Genomic DNA, 27,098 nt, shown 5'->3' on the forward strand with positions numbered 1-27,098 from the left:
CGTGTCTCCTTCGGAAGAGCGACGTTTATCACTCCTTCGGAAGGCTCAGGCTCTCCTGTCCTCTCCATCCACGACAGTGAGGACGGTGTCTTCTCTGCTGGGATCGATGGCTTCTTGCATCTTCCTGACGCCACATGCGCGGCTGCACATGAGACCGCTGCAGGAGTGCTTGGAAGATCAGTGGGACCAGAGGAGAGGATCTTGGGACGACAGGATACGACTGTCTCTACATGCTCTTCAGTCTCTGAAGTGGTGGTGTTCGGTGGAGAATCTCCTCAGAGGGGTTCCCTTCCACAAGGACATTCCCACACAGACGATCGTGACGGATGCTTCTCTCCTGGGATGGGGAGCGCACTCCGGAGACCTGCAGATTCAAGGGACGTGGTCCCCTTCGGAGTCCACGTACCACATCAATTTCCTGGAACTCAGGGCTGTTCACTTGGCGCTGAAGGCGTTTCAACCGTCCTTCCGGACCGACTCTCTGCTTGTGCAAACGGACAATACGACCACGATGTATTACCTCAACAAGCAGGGGGGCTCGAGATCGCGCACTCTGTCTCAGGAGGCGCAGGCGATCTGGCACTGGCTTCTGGCTCGAGGACTCTCGATAACGGCCACTCATCTGCCAGGTGTGCAGAATGTTCAGGCAGACGAGCTGAGCAGACTGATTCAGGAAAACCACGAATGGGTCATAAACGACGAAGTGCTAGGAGAAGTCTTCGCAAGGTGGGGAACTCCAGACGTAGATCTGTTCGCCACCGCCGAAAACAGCAAATGCCGAGACTTCGCCTCCAGGTACTACCAGCCAGGGACGCTGGGGAACGCGTTATGGATCAACTGGTCGAACAGCTTTCTGTACGCTTTTCCACCCATTCCCCTGATTCCAACGGTTCTCATCAAGCTCTCCCAATCCAGGGCGAAGATGATTCTGATTGCCCCGGAATGGCCCAGACAGTGGTGGTTCACGGACCTGCTTCACCGGTCTCTCCTTCCTCACATGAAGCTGCCGTGCAGGCCGGACCTTCTCACGAAGTTCGGGGGGCGGATGGTGCACCCCAACCTCTCGTCTTTGAGTTTGGCGGCATGGCTCCTGAAATAGTGCAATATGGCCATTTGAATCTCCCAGAGGATTGTATGGACATACTGAAGGAGGCTAAGCGACCTTCCACTAGGACTTCTTATGCTTACAAGTGGAAGAGGTTTTGCATCTGGTGCAAGTCTAAGAACTATGACCCTACGACATGCAAGGAAGATGTCATCCTTCCATATCTGCTACATCTGGCGCAGTCTGGCCTTAATGTCCATTCCATTAGGGTTCATCTGGCTGCTTTGACTGCCTACAGGAAATGCCCTTCACAGACTTTCTTCTTCCAGATCCCTGTGATCAAAGATTTTCTGGAAGGCTTGAAGAAAGTATTCCCTCCTGTCAGGCTTCCTTCGCCTTCATGGGACTTGAATGTGGTGCTGTCCAGGTTGATGAAGGAGCCTTTTGAACCTATTCATAAGGCTTCGTTGCAGCACCTGTCCTGGAAGGCGGCGTTCCTCGTGGCCATTACATCGGCCCGCAGGGTGAGTGAAATTCAGGCGTTGTGTTGCCAAGAACCTTATAGTGTGTTTCATGCTGCTAAGGTTGTTATGCGTACTCACCCTAAGTTTCTTCCCAAGGTTGTTTCTGATTTCCATATCAACCAGACTATCACTTTGCCTACGTTCTTTCAGAATCCTTCATCTCCAGCGGAAAGGTCTTTGCATTCCCTGGATGTTAAGAGGGTGCTGAAATTTTATCTGGATAAAACCAGGGATATTCGTAGGTCAGACCAGTTGTTCATCAATTATGGATCAGTCAGGACGGGTCTTGCGACCTCTAAGCAGTCTATCTCTCGGTGGATTGTGTCCTGTATACAGCTGTGTTACCAAAAAGCTAATAAGACCTTAGGAGGTAAGCCTAAGGCTCATTCCACCAGGGGCAAGGCTGCCACGACAGCATTGCTCCGTAATGTTCCGATTGCAGGAATCTGCAAGGCGGCCACTTGGAAGTCGGTTCATACCTTTGCTAAGCATTACTGCCTGGACACTGATGCCAGGGCAGACGCTCAGGTTGGGCAGGCTTCGCTGCGAAATCTGTTCGCACAGTAGTGGCGTTATTTCTCTTTTCTCCACCGCCGCTTTGGTGTGGGGATGGGCTTGCCATTCTATTCACTAGATTATGACTATACACAGAGATCCCCTACTACAGAAGGAGTAGTTTCTGTCCTGTAACTCCAGTTCTGTAGTAGGGGTATCTCTGTTATAGTCATAAGCGCCCTCCCTCCTCCCCGGTGGAGAGAGATATATTCCTTTCTGGAATGCTACAGGTCTGGCGTGTTACGCCTTCAAAAAGAACTGAAACTAAGTTGGACCTGCTATGCATTCTGGGATACTGGGAGAAGGTTCTGGAAGATTCTCTTAAAGGCACAGTATCCTGTTTTGAGCCACATAATGGCAGCCTATGGGGCTTGTCTGTCCAGGTTCTTCTCTCTATCATTCCTGAGGGATTTTGCTGGTAAAGCAAGGGAAATCTGTACAGGCTTTTGCTGTTTTGTGGATTTTATGGTGGAATTTCTAGTTGAAGTACTGGACAGTGTAGCCTTTTTAGGCTGCATTATCTGTCTTTAAATTCTCTCTTAAGTGTCTATGCTTTTCTGCATTTTTTGACACTGTAAGAGATTATTTTTGATTGCTCCGGGGTCCACGCACATGGGCGGGACTATTCCCTAGATTATGACTATAACAGAGATACCCCTACTACAGAACTGGAGTTACAGGACAGAAACTACTCCTTCACCTCACCACCCCTAAACACCATCCATCTCTGCTGCCTAAAAATGCCTCCCCACGCATAAGATGCGCCCATCTCTGAACACTAAACTCCAACAATCCCTGAACCCTTAAAGCCCTTTCTAGTCCCTAAACTTTGCCCATCGTTAAACCTAAAACTGCACCCATTCTTGAACCTACCTATGCTTATCCCTTAAAATCCTGCACCACCCCTAAACTCCACCCATCCCTGAACCCTAAAAAACCCACACCACCTCTGAAAACCACCCATTCATGACCCCTAAAGCCCCTCACCACCCCTAAACTCCTACATCCATGAACCCTAAAAACCCTTTCTATATATAAATTCCTCCTATCCCTGAACCCTTAAACCTTCACGCCACCCTCAACTCCACCCATTCCTGAACACTAAAAATTCTTAACCACCCCAAAACGCTACCCATTAATGAACCTTAAAAACACTCCCCAGTCCTAAACTCCATCCATCCTTTAAACAAAAAAAAGAAGTCAACACCCCTGTATTCCACCCATCCCTGAACCGAACAATCAATCCCATACCAACCTAAACTCCACCAATGCCTCGGCCCTAAAAAAACACATCGCCTCTAAACATCACCCACCCTGAACCTAAAAAACCCTCACTACCCCTAATTTTCACCCAAAGGTCTGATTTTGGATGCTTCCTTAAAATGATCTTTCCTTTAAAATGTTTCCTTTAATTTTTTAGTTATTTGCATTTCCATAAAATTGTCTTTCCCTAAAATTGGTTTTCCATTATTTGTTTTCCTCCAATGTGGTTTCTCAGTTTTTGTTTTTGCATTAATTCACATACACCATTTATAAGAACCCTTTGATTTTATGGGTGACCTAGGGATGTTTCCTGAGATTTTATATGCGGCTAGCAATGCTGCCCGATTTTCTTGTGATTTTGCTTTTCACTTGGGACTTAGAATGTTTTCTTATTTTTACATAGTTTGTATAGTTTGCATTTGACAGCCTTCATTGCATTCGATCAGTACCGCTTATTTATAATTTTTGAAACTAAAACACTTTAACTTTTAATTGATCTTGAACTCGATTATTGAGTGGTCCCCTTTACTTATTGAACAGTCTTTACTCTGTTAATTTAACCACTAGGCCGCGGCGGTAATTCCGCGGCGGCGTTGGGGGGGGAGGGGAGGTCGCACGGTGCTGCCATGCTTTTGACGGATCCACTCTGTCACGAGCCAAGGGCGCGCTGTGCCTATGACGGAGTGGTTCCATCACGGCTCCGCCCACTCACTAATTCGCCCGCACAGCGGGGAATCATTGCCGCGTGTGCGGAGCTGCCGCGGCGTGACGGAGCCACTCCGTCATGAGCACAGCACGCCCGTGGCGCGTGACGGACTGGTTCCGTCACTAGGACGGAACGGGTTAATGTTCTGGGAGGTTCCTTAACTCGGGCATTGCCTCATGAAATATAGGTTTAACACTCTCTCCGATCCAGTAAACTGTGGGAGAATTGAATGAGGTAAAATTATGGAGTACCAGCATTTTGGGATACGATTACAGTATCTAAACAGATCATTATTTCCAGGTTAGTTTGTATACTGTAAAAGTTTAATTAACAGTCTTTACCTCTCTTTGTTTCTTTTGTTGTAGCACACGCTACAAATGCTCATGCGTTATTCTTACAAGTCATAAGCTTCAGACTTCCCCATTTCCTTTTAAGGATTTACCTCTCAAAGTTTGATCTTATTTACAGCTGATTCTATTTCAGTACAGCCTTTTGAAGGTTTCTAGGTTGCACACCAACCTTCTAGATGAAGATAATCTTTCTGGCACACACACTATGTTCACACACAAATATGATGGACACCCCCAGAGCTGAACGTGCATTTCTGGGGGTGGCCTGTTTGGTTGCTAAACGGGATGTCCACACGCATGGAAGCGGTAGAAGCCACCAATAATATGGAGCTGGCAGGCAGGGGTGGACTGGTGCGTCTTCGAGGTACGTGGCTTTCCCCAGAAGCATGCATGGATATGGGGTAAATGGTGTGATTATTATGGCCTGTTGATTTGAAAGGGTAATGTTGTACGTCTCGTGTACCCAAACCCACCACAATGTCACTCATGTATGTTGCTCGTATTTTACACTGTGTGATAAGCTGTCATGTCGTAAAACCTCAATAAAGTTGGTTCTAAAAAATATATATATATGATGGACAGAATGCTGAATGTTGTCAAACATTCCCACAAGTTATAGATCTGGGTTAAAATCCATCGTTTTTCTCCTCACCATGCCACCCCCGTTTGGACCCAGCCATATGCAAATCAGGCTCGACCCTGCTCCCCAGGGGAACAGTCCAGCCTGAACTACCAGGCCTGGTCCTCCCTGGACCAGAATACAAATATCCACAGAAACGGTATCGGGGTATCACCCCTCATCAGCCAGGGTAGCTTGAATCCAGTGGCATAGTGAGCACGGGACCCACGTCTGGGCGTACCAGTGGTGTGGTGAGCAAAGAAAGTTTGAGTTAGGTCGACAGCTCTGTACTGGACATACCGACCCACTTAGGGCAACCATAGCAACACAAACAAATGATGAACAGAATGCTGAACATTGTCATACATTCACCCCAAGTTACAGATCTGGGTTAAATCCATTGTTTTATGCTCACCATGTCACCCCAGTTTGGACCCAGCCGTATGCAAATCAGTCTTGACCCTGCTTCCCAAGGGGGGAACAGTCTAGCCTCAACTTCCAGATATCAGCCCTCATCAGCCAGGCTAGCTTGACTCAAGTGGCTTATTGAGCATGGGACCCACATCTGGGCATACCCTTTCCACTATTCAGTGGCGTGTGAGCAAAAAAACAATGGATTTAGGCCCAGATCTCTGTACTGGGTGTGAATGTTTGACGTTGTTCAGCATACCATCCATCAAATATTCTTTTTGCTGTTGTCACCCCAAGTGGGACTGGTATGCCCAGACATGGGTCCCCTGCTCACTGGAGTCAAGCTAGCCTGGCTGATGAGGGGTGATACCCTGACACCAGTCCCAAGATGCTTGTTTCTGGTCCATGGAGGACCTGACCTGGCAGTTTGGGCTGTACTGTTCCCATGAGGAGCAGGGTCAAGACTCATTTGCATATAGGTAGGTCCAAACTGGAATGGCATTGTGAGCAAAACAAAAACAATGGATTTAGACCCAGATCTCTCTATTGGGGGTGAATGTTTGACATTGTTCAGCATTCCGTCCATCAACTTTTTTTTGTTGCACAAACACTGTGCTGCCTGTTTACCAAGGGAAAGTAATCCCCATTAAATTCACATGACCTTTGCCGTGTACTACATAGACAAATGTGAAAAAAACGCGTTCCCACATGCTTTGCAGCAGACAGTGGCGCTATCAGCCTGCTCTAATACCAACTATATTTAACATCTGCCTGTCACCAGGGATTTAAAATACAGATGTGTAACTACAATGCAGTTGCTTCTGCTCTACAGTAGCTTACGTCCCATTTGATAATCATCACTTGAGGTAACTCTTACCAGGTAAAAATGTAGCTGCCCTCTTTATGCTTTTTGGTTGAAGGTGTGCTAGTGCTCCATAGTTCCCCAGGTTTCTCATAGTGTACACAAATGTTCAGAGATAGATTCAACTTCTCCCTCATGTTTATAGTATCAACCTAAACCTGGCAGTACTAGATTTCAGTAGTGCTTAATTTGTAAACCAATAAGTTCCCAAGAATAACGTTTTGTACGGAAGCCTGTGGCCTTTGGTAAGACTATTGGGGTTGCCTAATACCAAGCCTGGGTACTCTTGATTCCACCTAATGTCTATTTCAGCCATCCCCTGCGTATGGGCCCTTAATGTTACTCTTGCACGTTCTTTTTAATCCCTGCTTTCTCCCCGTGTCTTTGCTTTTCCATCTTTCTCTTTTTCTGTCTCTAGCTCTAGGTGAAAGTCTGAGGAGGAAACTGGGCTCCAAATTTGCCTCCGATTAAGCAGTGGGTCTCAGGATTTATACTCTGATCCAATAATTAAATCCTGGGCATTCCCATTGAGGTGGTTGCCTGTTGCATACTTCCCCATTTTGAGGGTGCACATTGTTTAGATTCCTCTTCGCCCTCAGAGACGTGGGTATAAACTTTTCTGCATGGAGTATTAGAAAACACACAGAATTGTTTGGAGGGCAGCAAACATACTAGAGGATTTGAATCGAATTAGCAATGCTTACCATGTTTCAAATCCCAAATCAATGTACACACACAAGGCAATTATATTTTCATTGTAAACTAACATTCCCTAACATTAATTTATTATACACCAACCTGTGATACAAAATAGGGATTAGATTACTAATAACTATAATACAAACATTAGCAAAGGTAAAATAAATCAAAGTAAAGACAATAAAAATGGCAAACGTAATTCGTTACCTTTGTTCAGAGATCCGCTGAGCCATATAAAACTGCCCCTCACAAAACGACATGATTAGGCCGTTGGCTTAGTAGCGAGAATATCCTTGGGGCAGTCTTGTCGCCCAGGGGTGCTGGGGGTCCTTCCCTCTCTTACATAGTCTTAGTGCCTGGTTATAGTGGCTGCCTGGTGAAGAGGGCATGGCAATCTGTTACTAGGCATGGATGCTTAGTAATCCGTTGCCCCCCTTTATGGGCCCCAATGCCCAGGCAAGGTGATGTTTCTTCCCCATGTCTTACTGAGTTCTTACAGGAACTCAACATAAAAACTGTTAGTGAATCACGCATTATTATGGCAATACTCAATTTGCACATATAGTTTTCTCGAAGAATATACTGTATCACTATCATATCGTTCTGACAGCCTGCACACAGCCAAATATTCATAGGCCCTATAGGCTTTGGATATGGTATGAGTAATTAATAAAGCACTATACCTTACAATTATAAGTCTTGCGTAAATGTAATAAATGACACAACGAAGAAAGAAATGCCACCCTGCAATGTGGGGAGTTGAGGCTAAAAACCACACCACAGTAACTTTCTATGAAAAAATAACTTTTTTAGCTTGAAAGTTTAATTCCTGAAGAATTACACTATTCCTGTAAGGACATTTTTGAAACTCATTTGTTCAGCTGAAGATCAGATGCATTGCAAAACTAGTGTGGGCTGGCTTACAGATCGAGGTGTGCCTTGAGATGCCCATTGTTCAGATTTTCAAAGCTACTTAATGGCAGTTTTCATCCAGTCTAAACCACCTTAGTTTCCCACGAGTTATGGGGAGGACTACGAAGGATTAAGAACATTTGCATCAATGGGATAGGTGTTCGCGATGTCAGCTTCTTAACATTAGTTCCAACTCCAGGATTTGGTGCGTGTGTGTAACGAATATAGATATAGATATATATATATATATATATATATCTCATATTACAGTGTAGCATCCAAACCTTGTTAGAAGATTGTATTGTCATCATTTGTTCTATTTTGTGTTGCTTTTTTAAAAGTTTATTTTTCTAATTATTTAATCTAACTCAGTGAGATTTAGTTTCAAGTATATATAAACAACAATCTATATTCACAACTGAATATTTTCAGGTGTTTTTATTTTGGTAGTTGTGGATGTATCAGATTTAGTTTCAATAATAAAGCTATCTGAACAAAAAAGTAGAGAAAAGAAAAAGCAGAGTGGTTGCTGGCAGTTATGCTTGTGAAACTGCACTCAATAACTTTAAACGTGCCTCTTCTAAACTGCTTCTAACGTGTCAACTGACAGTTTTCCTTCTCTGAGTGCTAATGACCGATTTGAAAGCAAAGAACGATTGAACAAAGATAGTACTTCCATGTTTTATTTATAGATGTGCTATACAATGTGGTCATTTTTTAAATAAGACTTTCTCAAATAATTTCCTCCTGTGAGGTAGCAAGGAGCAAGAAAGAAACTCAGCTCAGTACTGTGGAATATAAATAAATAATACCGGATCTAGGTTTTACTGGACATAGCAATAACAGATAGCTCAATAAATAAGAGTCAAGATTCGAGGTAGTAGGAGTTTGCAGGTTTAATACAGCATAAAGGACAGGAGCAGGACAACCTGCACGGGAACAGGATGGCAGCGCTGCCGGGGGCAGGATCAGAATCGGCGTAACATTTAATAACAGTGCACAAATATATATACTAAAACAGTTACATTACAATGAATTACAGTAGGCGGAGCAGTGGGTGTGGTCAATAGCAGTCGCGAAAGATAAGGGTGAAAATGGGTGTAACAGGGGCGTATACATAGACATGTGATGCAAACGTAACAGAATATGTCATAAATGGGGCGGAAACATGGAAGGGCTACCTAAGGAGCCGGGACCTCTAACCTAATGGTGCGCGCAAACTGACAATAACGTGTTACTAGGAGAAGCTGGGGGCTATGAACTCTGTGCTAGGAGCAGAGACTGAAGTCTGGAGAGTCAGGGCGACATGTACCTAAACAGTATCTAGTATCTGATGTTTAGAGAACATGTTGATAGAATCCAAAAGTTATCGGGGTAAAGGCTAACAGACTCTAAGAGTGGTGCATGCATTATTCTACATGTAGTGCGTGATGAAGAATATTAAATGACCATTAAATGCAGTATTTCTCTTACATGGAGACGTAAAGGCTAGACAATGACGGAAACCATTGATGCGATTCAGTAGCTTAGGAATGCAGAGAAGGAGGGCTGGACTGATAACTAGAATCATAACATACTCTTGGCAGACTCAGAGGCAGAGCCAGGCTGAGCCGGGCACTGTGAGGCAGGAAGTAAGTGAAGGGTCGAGGATACAGGTGGGGGCTGTATCGCTCCTCAGCGAGGACTCAGAAGACAGGAGCTGAATCTGGTGTCCGGGCCCTTTTGAGGCCTAGAAACGGGGACTTTACAATGAAATAACGTGCACACTGAGAAACGTGGCAACGTAACTTTACATAGGCCTGATACTCGTAGCTTTCACGAGAACTGGAAACTGGCATACTAGTAATGGACACAACTGTAATTGCGTCTTTAATCAAACATGGGGGATACATATGCATATTTAATCATGCACACATAACATAAGATGGAGGACACGTAGGGACACAGAACATGACAAAATTTACTTTTCCACATACCCCTACTGCATTCCCCCTGGGTACCCAGGGGGAATGCAGTAGGGGTATTCAAAGAGAGTAATAAAACATGTACAAACCAAGAGTTCATTATCATCTTCTCTATTTTGACAACTGGGTCAGAATGCACTATTTTCACTTAGATATTGCAAGCAGTTGATGATGAAACGGACTTTTAATCCATACCAACAAGTCATCTCATCCGCACCAAGATTATTGCTGGAGGATTTAAAAAGCATTTTAAATATAATCTAATTTGATGGAGTTACGTCATCTTAGCAATGCCTAAAAGGAGCTGGAAACGTTTGATCGAGTATGGCAATACAAACACTGTTTTGAACAATGTTAGCAATAAAAAGAGAGGCTGACTGAATGCAATTCACCCCACCCAGATGTGCAGAGTCTCTAGAACAAGATCCACCCTGACTATATTAGGTGAAACGATGATTACTGACGCATAGACCCAACAACCATGCCCAAAACCAAATAGTGAATCTAGAGTGGAAGTGCATCTCTGAGGGCGGTGGAAGACTGGGAGGAGTGGGGGTAGAAGAGCTGAGTGTTGGGTATAGCTGAATACATTGAATAGTTAAACTGTTTATAATAATTGTAAGAAAGTACATTAGTACTTGGACTACTAAAAACACTGGTATCTAATATTATGTAAGATAATACAACAGTAGAGCCTACTGCGTTTGAGCCAATAGAAGCCGACATGTGGCAAAGTTACATATAACACCAAAACCTAATAAAGTTTGTTTAAAAAAAAGAACGTTTTCGACCTTGGACTATTTACGACTTTTTCTTTTTATTGCCTTGCTACATTATGCACTGTCATGATTAGTCTAAGTGGCAAGCTGAACAGCCCTGAGAACAATACAGAAATATGTATTTACATTTATAATGTTCTTTTCCTTTCTTAGATACAGCTTTTGCAAAAAATAAAGATGACGGAAAATGGTACTACTTTGATGACAGCAGTGTCTCAACTGCATCACAAGATCAAATAGTGGTACGTATCATTTTAAATTGATTGTTTAATTTGGAAATTGAGAAATGGGAACTTGGTGGTAAATGAAGCAGTATGAGAGAAAGAAATTGACTAACAAATAGTTAGTAATATGAGAAGCTGCTCATCGTAAAAACGGCCTGTACATGTCTATCAGTGTTGACTTAGGCCTCATTTGGAGTTTGGCTGGACGGGTGCAGGGCTATAAACTGGCAATACTCATACCTGTCAGTCTTGCTGTTCCCTGGATGCTGATCCAAGTCCATGATTCGAACACAGTTCCCTGATGACACATGAGTAGCTGTAACCACTATGCCACACCGCCTCACTGAAAGCTCAGCTCGTTTGGGCTTGAGGTTTGTACAGCTCGAGCTTTAAGTGGCTTACCCACCTCTTGTGCTCGCTCAGTATTCTTCTGTGCCTTAATAGCATCCGCTGTACCAATCAATACACTGAAGCACAGAATTTTCAATAAGACGGACATGGAGCTCTAATTGTAGCGATGTTGTGGAGGAGGCCTGAGTCTCTGTTGGGCTTCCATCACTCTGGTTGGTCTGACTGAAAATAAATGATGCGACCGGTCATAAAAACACAATACAAATCTGAATGTGTATCCGAGTTTATATGAATGGCAATGCCACTTCAACAGGATATCACACACTTTAAGTGTACAGTTGAGTAACTTAGGATGACATGGTAAGCATTTGGACCAAAGATTGCAGTGTTTCAAAGCATAATCTGAACACTTTACACTCAATAGTAAAAAATAACTCTTGACATCTGAAAGAGACACGTTAGTATTAGATTCCTTACCTTAGAATATCCCCAGGCGTCAGACTGGATCCGGAACTTTTTGCGTAGCAGTAATCTTGCGCATCGGTAGGCGTCGTCTGCGGCTCCGCGTCCGTCGTCGGCGTCGTGGGCGCTGTGATGACGTCGTCGGAGTACTTAGACGCCGCCTCCGCGTGCTGACGTCAGTTCTTCTTTTTTCCGCGCCAGCAAGCGCAGATCTGGAAAAAGCAGTAACCCTAGTCATTTTTTGACTAACTTTTTGATCACTTTTGATTGTTCTCGAAGTCTTTCGACTCCGACGGTGCCGTAGGGATGCCCGGCTTTAAGCACTGCGATGATTGCGACCGCCTGATGTCGGTCACGGATCCTCACCGCGTGTGTTTATCTTGTCTCGGCGTCGACCACGACGACAAGGCCTGCTCCGACTGCCGGGCCCTCTCTTCGAAAGCCAGACGGGAGCGGTCCCGCAGGCGGCTCGAACTCCGGCAGTCGGTCCCGCGCCGCGAGAGGTCCCGATCCCATGGGAGGTCGAGGGACAGGTCGCGTGCTCGGAGCCACCACAGTTCCGAGAGTAGGCCGCACTCCTCCGGGTCGAAGTCGCACAAGTAAGTGGCACAAGAAGTCCAAGCGGCGTCATCGCTCTTCGGACTCCCCCCAACGCTCGCACGATGCGGCCGGGGGTTCGGGTGGCACCACCCACGCGGCTCCGACGGAGTCGCAGGCGCCGCGACCAGCCCCATACCCTACGGTCCCTGGGCTCAACGCGACGCCGGAGGAGGTCGAGCGCTTCCTCATGGCCATGAGGAAACTCTCTCCTCCGACGGGCTCCGCGACACCTTCGGGCCCAGCGGACCCGTCTGGGACCCCTAGCGGGTCGGGGGGATCTGCCCCGACGCCGTCGGGTGCTTCGGCCCCGGCGCCGCCGACGCCTTCGGGCCCGGCGCCGCAGGTTCCCGTTATCCCGACGCTGCCGGCGCCTTCGGGCCCGGCGCCGAGGGGTTCAGTTGTTCCAGCGCCACCGGCGCCTTCGGGCCCGGCGCCGCAGGACGCCGCTGGACCTCCTTTGGGATCTGGTTCGTCGCCGGTGGACCTTACGACCTCCCCGGCGTCGGACCCTCAGGTGTCGCCTCCGGCGCCGTCCTCGGGCGGCGCTGTCCCCGGTTCCACTTTCGTTCCTGTTCCGACGCCGGGACGGCCCCGATGGGCGCCGCTCCAGACGTCGTTTGGAGAGTTTCACTTCTATGAACAGGCCCCATTAGTTGAGAACCCTGAGTTTCAGGAGATGGGTGATGAAGAGGACTGGGAGGGGTCTGAGGACCCTCTGACCAGAGAGTGTCAGTCTAACGAGGACTGGACAGGAGACCTTGGGGAGGCCAGTGGCCTGGACACCTCTCCAGACACTGGTTTTGTCTCCCCTCCTACCGTGGCTTCGGAGGAGGGGGCAACATATAGTGTGGTGCTGATGAGGGCTGCCAAGGCCTCTTGGGCCTTGAGCTCCCCGTCGCGGCCGTGAGGACTAACCTCCTCACTGAGGTCCTTAAACCGCAGTCAAGCTCGGCCGAGCCTCTGCTGCCCTTTAATGAGTCCTTGACCGACGTTCTTCTGGGCACTTGGTCCAAGCCCGCTACGGGTTCGCCCGTAGATAGGAACGTGGCCAGACGCCACCGCCCAGCCCCGGGCGACCCATGTTTCCTGTCCTCCCACCCTACCCCCGAGAGCCTGGTCATCCAGGCCTCCAATTCCCAGACCGCATTCCCGTCGGCCCCGCCGGACAGGGAATCCAAGAGGTATGACCAGTATAGGAAGAAGATCTTCTCATCCCTTAGTCTGGGCCTGGGGTCTTCCAACACCGCCTGCCTCTGGGGACGTTACACCCACTCTGTGTGGGATAAGGTCGCGGAGGTGCTGCCAGAGTGTCCGTTGGAGGTACGGGCCAAACTCGGCCAAGCCCTTGTGGAGGGCCGGGATGCAGCCAAGTATTCCATCAGGTGTGGGCTGGATACCACCGACTCGCTAGGTAGAGCGATGGCAACGACGGTGGCGGTCAGACGCCACGCCTGGCTGAGGTCCGCCAACTTCTCGGCAGATGTCCAGAACACACTCATGGACATGCCGTTCGATGGCCGTCGCCTCTTTGGCGACAAGGCAGACCGTGCGCTTTAAGGACTCCAGGGCTACGGCCAAGTCCTTGGGCCTCTCGGGCCAGCGCCAGCAATCGGCTGCCTTTCACTCCTTTCGTGGCCACGGAAGGGGTGCGCCCACACGCGCCGCCAGCCACGCTCCGCAGGGCAATACCCAACGCGGTGGGGGCCGTGGGAACCGCCGTCCGGGCGGTCGGGGGCAGCGGCGAGGTCAGTCCACACCTTCCCCCGCAGCATCCGCTTCAAACCCCTCCTAGTCCGTGCTTTCAGGCCCATGTGACGCCAGTGGGGGGCAGGGTTCGCCATCACCACCTCCACTGGCGCACTGTCACATCGGACAGGTGGGTGCTACAAATCGTCCGAAGGGGCTACTCCCTCCCCTTGGAGGCGACTCCTCCAGCCATGCCACCGCAGAACCACCGTGTATCGGGGGATCATTTGCGACTTCTGCAGGAGGAAGTTACAGCCCTCTTGGCCAAGGGGGCCATCGAGCGCGTTCCTGGGCCAGAAGTAGGGTGTGGTTGCTACTCCCACTAATTTCTGGTACCCAAGAAGGGCAAAGGGGGCCTACGCCCTATCTTGGACCTAAGGAACGTCAACGGCTTCCTCCGGAAGGAGAAGTTCAAGATGCTGACACTGGCTCAGGTCCTGGCTGCCCCGGACCCAGGAGACTGGATGGTAGCGTTGGACTTGCAGGACGCTTACTTTCATATCCCCGTCCTGCCTGCCCACCAGCGCTACCTGCGGTTCATGGTTGGCCACGAGCACTTTCAATTTACCGTGCTCCCCTTCGGCCTTACCAGCGCCCCACGGGTGTTCACAAAGGTGATGGCGGTGGTCGCAGCTCATCTGCGCAGGTTAGGGGTTTCAGTCTTCCCCTACCTCGACGACTGGTTGTTGAAGGCGGGCTCGCCCCAGACTGTCGTCAGCCACCTCCAGACGACGGCAGACCTCCTGCACCAGCTGGGGTTCTCCATCAATGTGCCGAAGTCACACCTGTGCCCCTCTCAGAAGCTCCTCTTCATCGGAGCGGTCCTGGACTCGGCGCGGTTTCGGGTTTATCCGCCCGAACAGCGGGCCCGGGATATTCAGGCTCTGATTCCCATCTTTCAGCCGTTATCCCGGGTTTCGGTCAGGTTGACGCTGCGGCTTCTGGGGCTGATGGCCTCCTGCATCCTACTGGTGCATCACGCCAGGTGGCGGATGCGGGCTCTGCAGTGGGACCTGAAGTTTCAGTGGGCCCAGCATCAGGGCAACCTATCCGACCACGTCCTGATCTCGGAGGGCACTGCGAGACAGCTGCAGTGGTGGCTTACGGACCGCGATTGGGTCAGCGGCAGATCCCTCTCCCTTCCCCAACCGGAGCACGTAGTTGTGACGGACGCGTCCCTCCAGGGCTGGGGAGGCCACATGGGAGAGGCGGAGATCAGAGGCCTCTGGTCTCCGGCGGAGACCCGGCTCCACATCAACCTGTTGGAGCTCCGGGCGATTCGTCTGGCACTGAAGGCATTCCTCCCCTCTGTCCGGGGGAGTGTAGTGCAGGTATTCACGGACAACACCACCGCCATGTGGTACTGCAACAAACAAGGCGGGGTGGGGTCGTGGATCCTTTGTCTAGAGGCTCTTCGCCTTTGGCAATGGCTGGAACGCCAGGGCGTGACCCTGGTGGCTCAACACCTGGCAGGTTCTCTGAACGCCAGGGCGGACGTGCTCAGTCGTTGGTGCATGATGGATCACGAATGGCGTCTGAACTCGGATGTGGCGCAAGGCCTCTTTCAGCGATGGGGAGAGCCTTGGTTAGATCTATTCACCACCGAAGAGAACGCGCAATGTCATCAGTTCTGCGCGTTGGAATTTCCAAGGCGGCACTCGCTCGGAGACGCTTTTCGTCGCGAGTGGAGTTGCGGTCTGTTGTACGCCTTTCCGCCTATACCACTTCTGCCCAGAGTGCTGAAGAAGATCAAGCCCGACCGGGCCCAAGTCATCCTTGTGGCTCCGGACTGGGCGAGAAGGTACTGGTATCCAGAGCTATCAGTATGTCAGTCGATCCCCCGGTTCGTCTGCCTCTTCAGGAGAACCTTCTGTCGCAGCAGCAGGGGATGGTCCTCCACCCGAACCTGTCCAGTCTCCACCTCCATGCTTGGAGATTGAGCGGCGACAGTTGAGGCCATTTGACTTGCCTCCTGAAGTTTGTAACATCATTCTGGCAGCCAGGCGTCCCTCCACAAAGTCGGTATACGCCTGCAGGTGGAACAGATTTGTGGCATGGTGCACAGCAAAGGCTGTGGATCCCCTCAATGCCCCTCTTTCTGAGGTCCTTCTCTTCCTTCTTTCTCTTGCCCAGCAGGGCTCTGCTCTGGGCACTATCAAGGGCTACCTTTCTGCCCTTTCAGCCTTTCTCAGGCTGCCTGATCAACCTTCTTTGTTCAAGTCCCCTATTGTTAATAGATTTCTTAAGGGCATCACACACACGTTTCCTCCTGTTTCGTTTGTGATGCCTCAGTGGGACTTGAACCTGGTTCTTACATTTCTGATGTGCGCTCCCTTTGAGCCACTTCACAACTGTCCTCTCCGCCTTCTTACTCTGAAGACTGCTTTCCTGGTTGCCATCACCTCTGCCAGGAGAGTGAGTGAGATCCAGGCCCTTTCTTGTACTCCACCTTTCCTTTCTGTCCATCCGGACAAAGTGGTGCTGCGTACCAAACCTTCTTTCCTGCCCAAGGTTGTCACGGCCTTCCACATCGGGCAGTCAATCACCTTGCCAACCTTCTTCCCGCCACCGCATCCCTCTAAAGAGGAAGAGCGGCTCCACCGTCTGGACCCAAAACGTGCGCTCTCATTCTACTTGGATCGCACACGCCAGTTCCGGGTGGATGACCAACTCTTTGTTGGTTACGTGGGCGCGAAGAAGGGGAAAGCGGTGCACAAGAGGACCATCTCCTGGTGGATCATCCTGTGTATCCAGGCATGCTACTCCTTGGCTAGGAAGGAGCCTCCTGCTGGATTGCGGGCTCATTCTACCCGAGCCACGGCGACTACCACTGCCCTGGGCAGGGGAGTGCCCTTACAAGACATCTGTCAGGCGGCTACATGGGCATCGCTGCACACATTTGCAAGACACTACTGCCTGGACAGCCAAGTCCGGAGGGATGGCTTCTTTGGCCGTTCCGTCCTCTGGGACTTTCTGGTGTGATTATTGGTTCGCAGACCCACCACCGGGGTTGGTATTGCTGGGGTATCTATTCTAAGGTAAGGAATCTAATACTAACGTGTCTCTTTCAGATGCACAAGTTACTACTTGTGTAACGATATATCTGTACGAGACATTAGTTAGTATTAGATTCCTTACCGACCCACCCATTGTAGGAAGGTAGATCCCTGACTATGGTTGCCCCCAACTTTTTGCCTGGTGTTTTGCTGGTTTTCTGACTTAGTTGACCTGGGGCCCTGCTATTCAGGACCCCAGCCCTACTGCTCTCTCTGTAAAATGGATTCCATGAACCCTAGGTACATATCTAATTGGATACTGAGTCACCTTATCAGTCCCTGTACAGTGTACCTTAGGTACCCAGGGCATAGGTGTACCCAGGGCCTACCAGGGGCTGCAGCATGTATTATGCCACCCCTGGCTGGCCATCCAAATCTGACACAACTGGCTGCACGACAGCTGGGGCAAGGTGGTGTAATCACCCTTTGCTTTAGATATAGTATACCTATATCTAACCCTAAAATGGACACACAGATCTCCTATCAGTCACTCCTATGGCAGGCCTTGACAATCCTGAAGGCAGAGTGCTTGGAATCGTGTGAGATAGTGCTCTGGCATGAGCTGAGCCTGTCTGCGGCTTTCGGGATCCATCCCTTAGCCGTGTCCATGATATCGCATACCATATACTCTTAAGTGCATTATAATCCTCGCGGTTATATGCCAACTCTGGTATTGCTTTATCAAAACATGTCGAGTAAGGTGTCATACGAATTGGAATACTAACCCCTCGCCAATTCTGGCGACGGGGTTAGCATTCCACCCTTCTAGAGGGACACGACATGTATGTAACCTGTAACCCCGGTTAAAGTCAGACAGAGCCTTAGCTCCACCAAATGGATGCTGCCACCGAGACACAAGTCTGCCCTCCTGCTGCTGGGAGTCCTCCCAGCCCAGGAGGCAAGGACAAAGGGTTTCCTGCCAGGGGCGGTGCCAGCACCGTCCCAGACAGGATTTTGTGTATCCTAGGTAGGCAGGGCTTTAGAGGAAGGTGACTGCAAGTGGCACCCGGTGCTCACTGTGCATAGGCCGGCTGGAACCAGTTCCAGGGGCACTCCAGCCCCTGACCTGGGGAAAGCCCGCCAAAGGAGAGGGGTGTAACCACCCCCCTCCTAGTCCCACCCATAGGGCAGGACTTAGTCGGGTGCCAGCCCCTTTTTGCAGGATAAAGGTAGGAACTGGCCCCCTTCCAATTCAGATAATCTTTGAATCCTGAAACTACTTTCCACGAAAGGAACTCAAGACTTCTTCCCAAGATTCTCCCTTGTGACTAAGGAGTAGTCACCCTGCAGCAGCAGGCACCAACCAAGCATCGCGGTTTGTTGCCAGTCTCTCCTCCCGGATCAAGACTGCTCCAGCACGACGAGAACCGGCTTCCCTGGCACCTCTGACCTCAACCTACATCATCAGCCCAGCTGTGATCCGTGGGTGCGACGAGACCTCGAGGGACCGGCCATCTTCAGAACTGCACGACGCTTGTCCAGCACGACCACCGAGTGACCCTCGACTGAGTGCTTTGGGGTAAGAGAAGCCCCGACCCTGAGCAGCTCCAGCACCGAAGTTCAGCGCCCCTGCATCCACGAGATCTGCGTGGGGCCCTTCTGCTCTTTGCTGCCAACCGCGTTGTCCAGGTCGCTTGCCTGTTGGCTAGTGGCCCCCTCACGACGCTCCACGACGACAAACACTGCTGGTCTGGTTGCTCCAGACTAGCCCTTGCTCCCCTCCAAAAGAGGAGCACCCTGGACCCTCCTGGTCCACTCAAGACGCCATTTTAGGTCCACCGCGTGGGCCTTGCATTTGCCAAGACTTGTTGCCCAATCCTGGGTCCAGCGACGTCGACAGCAAGAACCTTCGTGGGACAGCTCGCACCTCCATCCTGGTCGCCGACAACGCCTCCTGGTCCGAGAGACTGCAGAGCCCAGCAGCGCCCACTCACCTGGCTGAGGTGACTTCGTCCGGTGCCATCCTGGTGCCCACTCAAATCACTGGCTAGTGATTCAGAACTTGGTCCCCTCTGCTTACAGGTTTCTTCTTCCCTGATCCAGGCTTGGATCACCACGAACTTCTTCACTGGTCGCCTGCCAGCAACTTCTTTCTTCAGGCTCCTGGATCTTCAACGAGGGTTTCCGACGCAACTTCAACCCTATGCAGCCGCAGCCCCTGGGCTAGGTAACCTGAGTACTCCGGTGCTCCAGCATAGTCCAACACCCTAAGAGTTCGGATCCACTCCCGTTTTCGACCCACCTAGTCGGGTTCGCCCGAGAACAGTAACTTTGTCTTTACTAGCTTCCATAGACTTTTTCCCGCCTTACGCGTGAGAGTTCCCACTCTGCACACGACGTCCACAGGCCTCTTGCTACTAATCTAAGGGTTTAGTATTGTAGGCCTAGCGTTTCTAAAGTCTATGAGAATAGTTACTTACCTGCTAGTAATTCGCATTCCACTTTTGTAATATATGGTTTTTCGTGCCCCTCGGGCATTTGTGTAAATTGTGCGACTTAAAGTATTTTCGTAAGAGTTTTGTTGTGTGCTTAGCTCCCTGACTCATAAAGAGTTCAGGGTAGTCTTGTTATAAATAAATATCTGTTTATTTTCATAACAACTTGTGTGGTGTCCTTTCACTTGGTGTTCAAGGGGTAATGTGATGGTAAAACAGCTGGCTTAACACGCCCTCTAGAGTCTTAGCCTTAGACTGCTCGTATCCATGCTACTAGGATAGCTGGTCTATAAGGTTGACTTACAACCAATCATCGATAAGGGTTGTTTGGACTGATACATAGTGATCACTAGAATAGTGAGCACTGCATATCAGGCCAACTTCTCACACCCATCCTCCCCGTTCTGCGAACCAATATCTAGGGTTAGGGTTGTCCCCTTTCAGGGCCCTAGTTTCAATGGCACCAGTGTTGGTTTTTAACATGGCTCTGCGTTTCTGGCGCGGAAAAGCTGTGTCTAAGAACTGACGTCAGCACGCGGAGGCGGCGTCTAAGTACTCCGACGACGTCATCACGGCGCCGACGACGGACGCGGAGCCGCAGACGACGCCTACCGACGCGCAAGGGTGCTGCTACGCAAAAATTTCCGGATCCAGTCTGACGCCTGGGGATATTCTAAGGTAAGGAATCTAATACTAACTAATGTCTCTTACAGATATATCGTTACACAAGTAGTAACTTGTGCTTTAGGAGCACTTATAAAAAAAAGACTACCTCTCTTGCACACATCTTTATTGCTCCAGCTTCCCTGTAGCAGATACTGTCAGAGTCAAAGGAATTTCTCTTTTGTAATTTATAAATGGTCTCAACGATGTAGAAACACATAACTGATGTTAGAAATGGGGGTCTATAGTTGACAGTGGCTTGCACCCTGTCCAAGTATGGGACCCTTTATTCAAATCAGGATAAGGGAGTTACACACCCAAGATAACCCCTGCTGACCCTCTTGGTAGCTTGGCATGAGCAGTCAGGCATATCTCAGATGAAATGTGTAAAGCATTTGTATGTAAACTCACAGCAAGACCATAAAAACACTACAAAGAGGTGATGAGTCGATTCTTTATTGCCATGAAGGGAAGGTGATGTGTTGATTCCTTACTGACAGGGGAGGTGATCTGTCTGTTTCAGGACACGTGGCCACGTTTCCTTACTGCTGGGCTACTTCAATGAAGAACTTGCTGCACTGGTGCGATGCTTTGAAAATCCTTGAGCGATGGGGTCACTGAGGCAGCGAAACAGGCACTGCGTCAATTTTCCAGCCACAAACAAAGCTGTGTCGATTTCTTCAGCCGCACAGCAGACCAGAGTCAGAGCAGGTGCCTCGGACGGCAGAGACATGGTGCTCATAACTCAAGCTGTGGCGATCATTTCAGCTGCACGGCAGGTGCAGCGTCGATTCTTCGGCCGCACCGCAGTGATGCGTTGGTTTTTCAACCACACGCAAGACTGTGGTGGGAAAAACATGTGTTGATGGTCGATGCATGGGTTTTCTGGCTTCTTTACTGCAAAACCAACTCCAAGGGTCCAGAACTGGAATTAGCACCACTTGGGAGGTCAACACTCCCAGTAGAGGAGTTTAGGGGCTGCAGGTGAAGTATTTGATGGCCCTGAGACTTCTTAACAGGAGGCAAGCATATACAAGCCCTTGGAGAACCTTGGCAAGTAGGATACAGAAAGTAAAGTCCAGTCCTTTCACTGCACAAGACAGATACAGCAGGCCAGCCCAACACAGCAACAAGCAGAGTGGCAGTTTCCCTCCTACAGCTTCTCCAGCTCTTCTTCATAAAATCTCTTCTTAGTTCAGAAGTATTCTGAAGTTATGGTGTCACATCTTCAGTATTTTACCAGTTTCTGCCTTTGAAGTAGGCAAACTTCAAAGGAAAGTCATTGGGGAAACGACTATTATAACCCAGGCATTACTACATAGTGCCTTTAGAACGCAGTCAGTAGCAAGACTGACTTTCCCCCACTTGACTTGTCTTTGAGCGCCATGAAACCAATTGGTGAGCGTGCGCGGTAACAAGCATTTTTAACATAACATAACAAGACTGCGACGTTACCACAAGTTGCATTTCGACGCAAGTACTTACGACTTGTTTTAGGGGCTGCAGTGTTGGACTGATGTTGGATTTTAAGTCCAAGACCTTCCCTACTGGAGTTGGAATAGTAATTTAAACTATTCCTAAGTCCAGCAGTTCCCTAAAGCAAGTCGTTGTAATGATTTGTATTGTGTTGGAACTCGTGGTAATGACACAGTCGTGGTATTGACTGGTTTTGGCGTGGTAACAGATGCTATTAAAGACTATGTAGTGCATAAGATCCTGCCTTTCCCTGACCTGGCAACAGACATCGGGGATGGAGATAGCTTTGTGTGAGGACAGGCACAGTGTCAGAAGCCAAACACACACTTACATTAACCTGATGCATCTGGGCCCAGCAGGAGCGATGCAGAGGACAGTCCAACCACTCCCATGGCTGTTCTCCACAGAGAACAGATAACTGCTCCCAGGGAAGCACGTCAAGGGGAATGGTGGTTGGGACAAAATAATAAAAACAGCCTGCGACGTGTAGTGGACCTCCCTCACCGGCTACTTGTGCTGGTGTGGGTATGGACTTGACCCAGGGAACATCCACTTTGTAGGGGGAGTAGAACAAAATGGGATTATCAGCGAGCTCAGCAGCTTCAAACACTCTGTCTGCACGCATAAGGGAATTAAGGTTCAGGGTCACACTCACACTGCCAAAGCTGAGACTGTATACATACTTACTTCTATGGTACAGGCTGTGTGTCTAATAACTATTATTATTATTATTATGTTTCTTATATAGCGCCTGAATCGACCCCCGAAGGGGTATCTCCGCGCTTGCCTTGGGAACCCGTCCTGGCTTTTCCCTGTGAGATAGCCTCTACAGGGCATCCCCAAGGTGAAAGCCAGGCATCCCGCCGCAGGGGGGCCGTTGTGGAGATTAAGCAAGCTTAATGCCCAGAGTTGCAGAGTGTGAACCCATGATTAGGTCAGGCACCGAAGCGAGAATTATCGAGTCCATGGACATTTGAGCTCAAGACCCTGCCGCGTCGGGAATTGAACCCTGGTCCCGGGTCTGACCTCTGCTTCAGGGTCTGCCTGCTCTAACCAGTGAGCCACACTTCTCCACTATGGAACCAGGAAACCCAGTAGAACGTAAGTCCATAGAGATCAGTACCTTGCAACCTCTATTTAAAGTTCTCCATGCTTTCCAAGAAGCCACATACGGTTATGCCTATCCTGGGTCAGTAGTACAAGATATAGTGCATGCACCAACTGTGATGTGATGTGATGTGATTGGATACTTTTATAGCGCACTACCACTCCAAGGAGCATCTTGGCGCTGTGACTCCCTATGTCAAGCAGATGTCCATAGCTAGACTGTCCTGCATATAGAAAAGGATCAAATTAAAGTTTTTCATCCTGTGTCAGACAGTGAGTAGATCCATGTTTTCAACATTTTTCTGAAACTTTGCTCCGTAGTGGCTTCACGAAGGTGTTGAGGTAATTTATTCCATACTTTTGCGGCAATTGCAGCTAGGGATTTACCTCCCTTAGTCGCCAGCCTAAATTTGGGGACGATAAGCAGATTTGCTGTGGATGATCTGAGTTCAAGTGTCGGATGGTATTGCGTGAAATATCTCCGTAAATACACTGGGCCTTGGTGATGAAAAGCCCTGTAGGAGATTGTCAAAACCTTAAACAAAATGCGCTTTCGTACCGGAAGCCAATGCAGGGCGTCCAAAGCAGCAGAGGCCGAGGATGTTCTTGGCCATCTAAGAACTAGTCTGGCCGCTGCGTGCTGGACCATCTGGAGTCTATGCAGGGCAGATTTATTAAGCCCTGCATACAGGCTATTGCAGTAGTCTAATCTCGATGTTATCAGTGCTACTGCAACCGTCCATCTGGCGCTCAGGGGAAGCAGGTCAAAGAATTTTCTAAGACCTCTAATGATGTTAAAACAATTTCCGGCCACTTCCCTTGCTTGCTGTTTGAAGGACAGTGTGTTATCAAATTTAATCCCCAGATTCCTTACTGCATTGATGGTATTCGGTGGGGCCTCTGCCACCTTCGGCCACCAAGGCTGAGGTGAGAAGCAGTTATTGGGTCCGAACGGCACAATTTCTGTTTTTGCGGAATTACATTTTAGGTGGTTGTTAGTCATCCACGAAAATGTTGGCGAGAGGCATTCTTTCAGGTTCAATTCAGCATTGGTTAGATTTTTGTCAAGTATTAGTACCGGCTGGGTATCATCGGCATATGCGATCGTGCTGATACCGAAGGAAGAGATCAGTTTGATCAGGGAAACCATATAAAGGTTGAACAGCGTGGGGCTCAAACTTGAGCCCTGCGGAACCCCTGTTTTCAACACTTTCTCCTCGGAGCAGAATCGGCCCAACATAGTGACCTGACGCCTGTGTGCCAGGAAACTTCTGAACCATTCGAGAACGGTTCCCGCTATGCCCGTATTAGCTAGGCGTGTAAAAGGATAGCATGGGACACCGTATCGAATGCTGCAGAAAGATCTAACAGGATCAGGACCGCCTCCTTGACCTGATCCAATGCAGCTCGAATGGTCTCAGTTGTGGACAGTAATGCAGATTCGGTTGAATGGTGTGCCCTAAAGCCAGCTTGACATGAGTGGAGGATTTCATTCTCCTCCAAGAAAGCTATCAACTGTTTGTTGACATAGGATTCCGTCAGTTTACATAGGGCAGGGAGAAGCGAAATTGGGCGCAGATTAGTAAGTGTAGCCGGATCCTTCACGTCCTTCTTTTGCAGGGGTCTGACTGCTGCCACTTTCCATCGCAGGGGAATCTCACCTGATAGGAGGGATGAATTAATGATAGAATTTATTTCAGGATTGACCTCTCCTACTATTGCTTTCAGCAGGGTTGGGGGGCAGGGGTCAAATGGAGGTCCTGACTTAATAGTGGATATCGCTTTATATGTGTCTTCCAAGCTGATTGGGTTAAAAGTTTCCCAGCAGGGTTTGTGCCTGTTTATATTCGATTTGGCCTCTCACTCCTCTCGCTCAAACAGAGGGAAGTCTTTCGTAATAGTATCTATTTTCTGTGTGAAATAATTGGCTATCTCATCGCATAAGGTCTGTGAAGGTGGGATCTCTTGTGTCAGTACTTTAGGGTTTCTGAAACTATTTACAATTTTAAATATTTCTTTCTGTTTATTGACTGTAGCTTCAATTTGGGACGTGTAATACTTGGCTTTTGCGCTTTTGATCGCGGCATGGTAGTGACTCCTCCCCGTCTTGTATGCCCCTTTTTCTTCCTGCCCATAATAGCGTCGCCACTTTCGCTCTAGGACTTTAACATTGCCCAACATTTCTTTTAGTACACTTAAGAACCAAGGTGCAGAATTATTTTCTATCCTAGGTTTGGATCCCTGCATTTGTTATCTTGTTACCTATCTCAGTCATCCAACGCTCAAATCTCTGATTATCAGAGTGGATGCTCCCCGAAAGAGTGGGTTTACTTTCCTTTATCCAGTTGTGAAGGTCCGGATGTTCTACAATTTTACCCCAGCAAGGTACGGGTTTGCCCTTTTTGTATTTCTCCTTTCTCTTTATCTCATTTCCCTCAGTCCTGAGGCTAAACTCAATGAATTTGTGGTCCGTCGAGGTTTGTAAAACCGGCGATTCTACTTTCATCGCCTCTATATTGGAGCTGATGCAGTCGAGGATATGTCCTGCCGAATGGGTAGGTTCTGAGATTTGCATCGTCAACCCCAGAACCTGCAAGATTTCTTTAAAACTAGAGGCGTGTTGGTCATTTGGATCGTCCAAGTGCAGGTTTAAGTCTCCTAATATGGTGAAATTGGCGAACCTGAAAATCAGGTCGCCAAATACCTCCCCTATGCTTTCCAAGAACTGTGTGGAATGTCCTGGAGGGTGGTACAATAGTGCACCTGCGAAGGTGAAAGTATTGCATGCTTGGATGCAGAAACTTAGGCTATCAGCTCCTCTAATATCTGGGAGCTCTGTTGTTATGCATTTTAGAGTGTCTCTATGAATAATAGCCAGTCCGCCACCTCGGTGGTCTATCCTGCCTCTGGATTGAGAAGCCAGGGGGTAAGGCATGTTCTATATCTTGGTTCGACCACTCTCGTAGCCATGTTTCAGTGACAAATAAACAATCTAGCTCTTTTTCGATGATGAGATCATAAATGTGAAGTGCATTTTTGCACATTGATCGTGCATTTATCAATCCCCCCTTTATGAATTTAGGTTTCTCTTTGCCTCTGGGCTTATAATAGGGTACTAGTGTTTGCCTACACTTCTGACAGCTAATCGGACCCAGCCAGGTGTCCACATTAAGGGCATGCTGACAGTGTCTGGTTTGTTTATTTAGGGCTAGTATCTCCTCTCTTGACCAGGTGTGAACCGCAGCAATATATTTGACCCTAGGCCCGTCCTTAGCGCAGACTTGCAGGACTTTGGCTTGACTTCGGCGCGACAACGGCGCACCCGCTGATCGCGTCCGCTGCGCGGAGTCATAGCCGTTTGTTTTTATACTGGATCCTCAGGCGCTAGAGCGCTGAGACTGGGTCTACCCCCAAGATGGCCGCCGACTTTTGGCTCGGAAAGTCACCACCCCACTCAGCACCTAACTCGTCTGTGTGCGGGGCGTCAGAAAAAACACAAGCACAGTGTAATTTCAGCAGATATGGGCACAACTTTTAAAAGTAAAACTTATGCGGCGCAAACGAATTCAGTGAAAATTAAAGCCCAACTCCGTGTTGACTCCTAGGAGCTATGTGCACTTCACTGTCAACAACTTCAATCTATAGTTACATCAGCAAATTAGTACGGTTAGTCACGCCCTCGCACAAGGCATTGCCGATGTTGACTTAGCTGATGGGGAATCTCCCCGATGAGTCCAGGAGCCGCTGCCGCGGGTCCCTTGACTGGAACGACAGGAGGACCATCCTACATGAACAGGAAGGCATCCCCGACAGCTGATTCTGGTTGCGGCTTACTTCTGGGAGACGCTACTATTCCAGACAGCTGAACAGGAACGGACTTCTTTGATACGCCGATTGCCCAGCATGGGCGTGGTCGTTGGGAGTGGTTTCTGTACCCGACGCTCCAATATGGCCACCAGAGCTTGCACGTTGACGTGAACTTGGGCGTGATGGGACATGAAGCCCTTTGATCCCCGCAATGTTATTTATGCCGTAATGGTGTCTTAGCCATGCTCGTGGTTGCGGTGCTCTTGTTAAAGTGCTGTATGCATTTCCATGTTACATAACAAGGTAGGCACAAACATACGTGTCCACCAAACCGCATTCAACCATACTCGGTGTACGGCAAGACATACAACTCACGCTTTTATACAGCAGGCTCTCTTCATATGCATTTCACTCAGCCCTGTACTTGAGTCCTCCACATCCTCTCACCCATCCTCAAAAAGGTATTCTTCACCTGGGACCCT

At 49.0% G+C, this 27,098-nt stretch overlaps 1 protein-coding gene across 8 annotated transcripts in view; it reads left to right on the forward strand.

Moving 5' to 3' along the window:
* USP15 (ubiquitin specific peptidase 15) overlaps positions 1-27,098 on the forward strand; it is an 814,317-nt gene that overhangs the window by 777,140 nt on the left and 10,079 nt on the right. For all 8 annotated transcript variants that reach the window (XM_078675644.1, XM_078675586.1, XM_078675595.1 and 5 more), the window contains one exon: positions 10,843-10,931. In XM_078675644.1, the coding sequence (XP_078531770.1) occupies positions 10,843-10,931 (89 nt within the window). The remainder of the gene's footprint in view (positions 1-10,842; positions 10,932-27,098) is intronic.

This window comes from Lissotriton helveticus, chromosome 1_1 (assembly GCF_964261635.1).
Source record: "Lissotriton helveticus chromosome 1_1, aLisHel1.1, whole genome shotgun sequence".
NCBI classification, from domain to species: domain Eukaryota; kingdom Metazoa; phylum Chordata; class Amphibia; order Caudata; family Salamandridae; genus Lissotriton; species Lissotriton helveticus.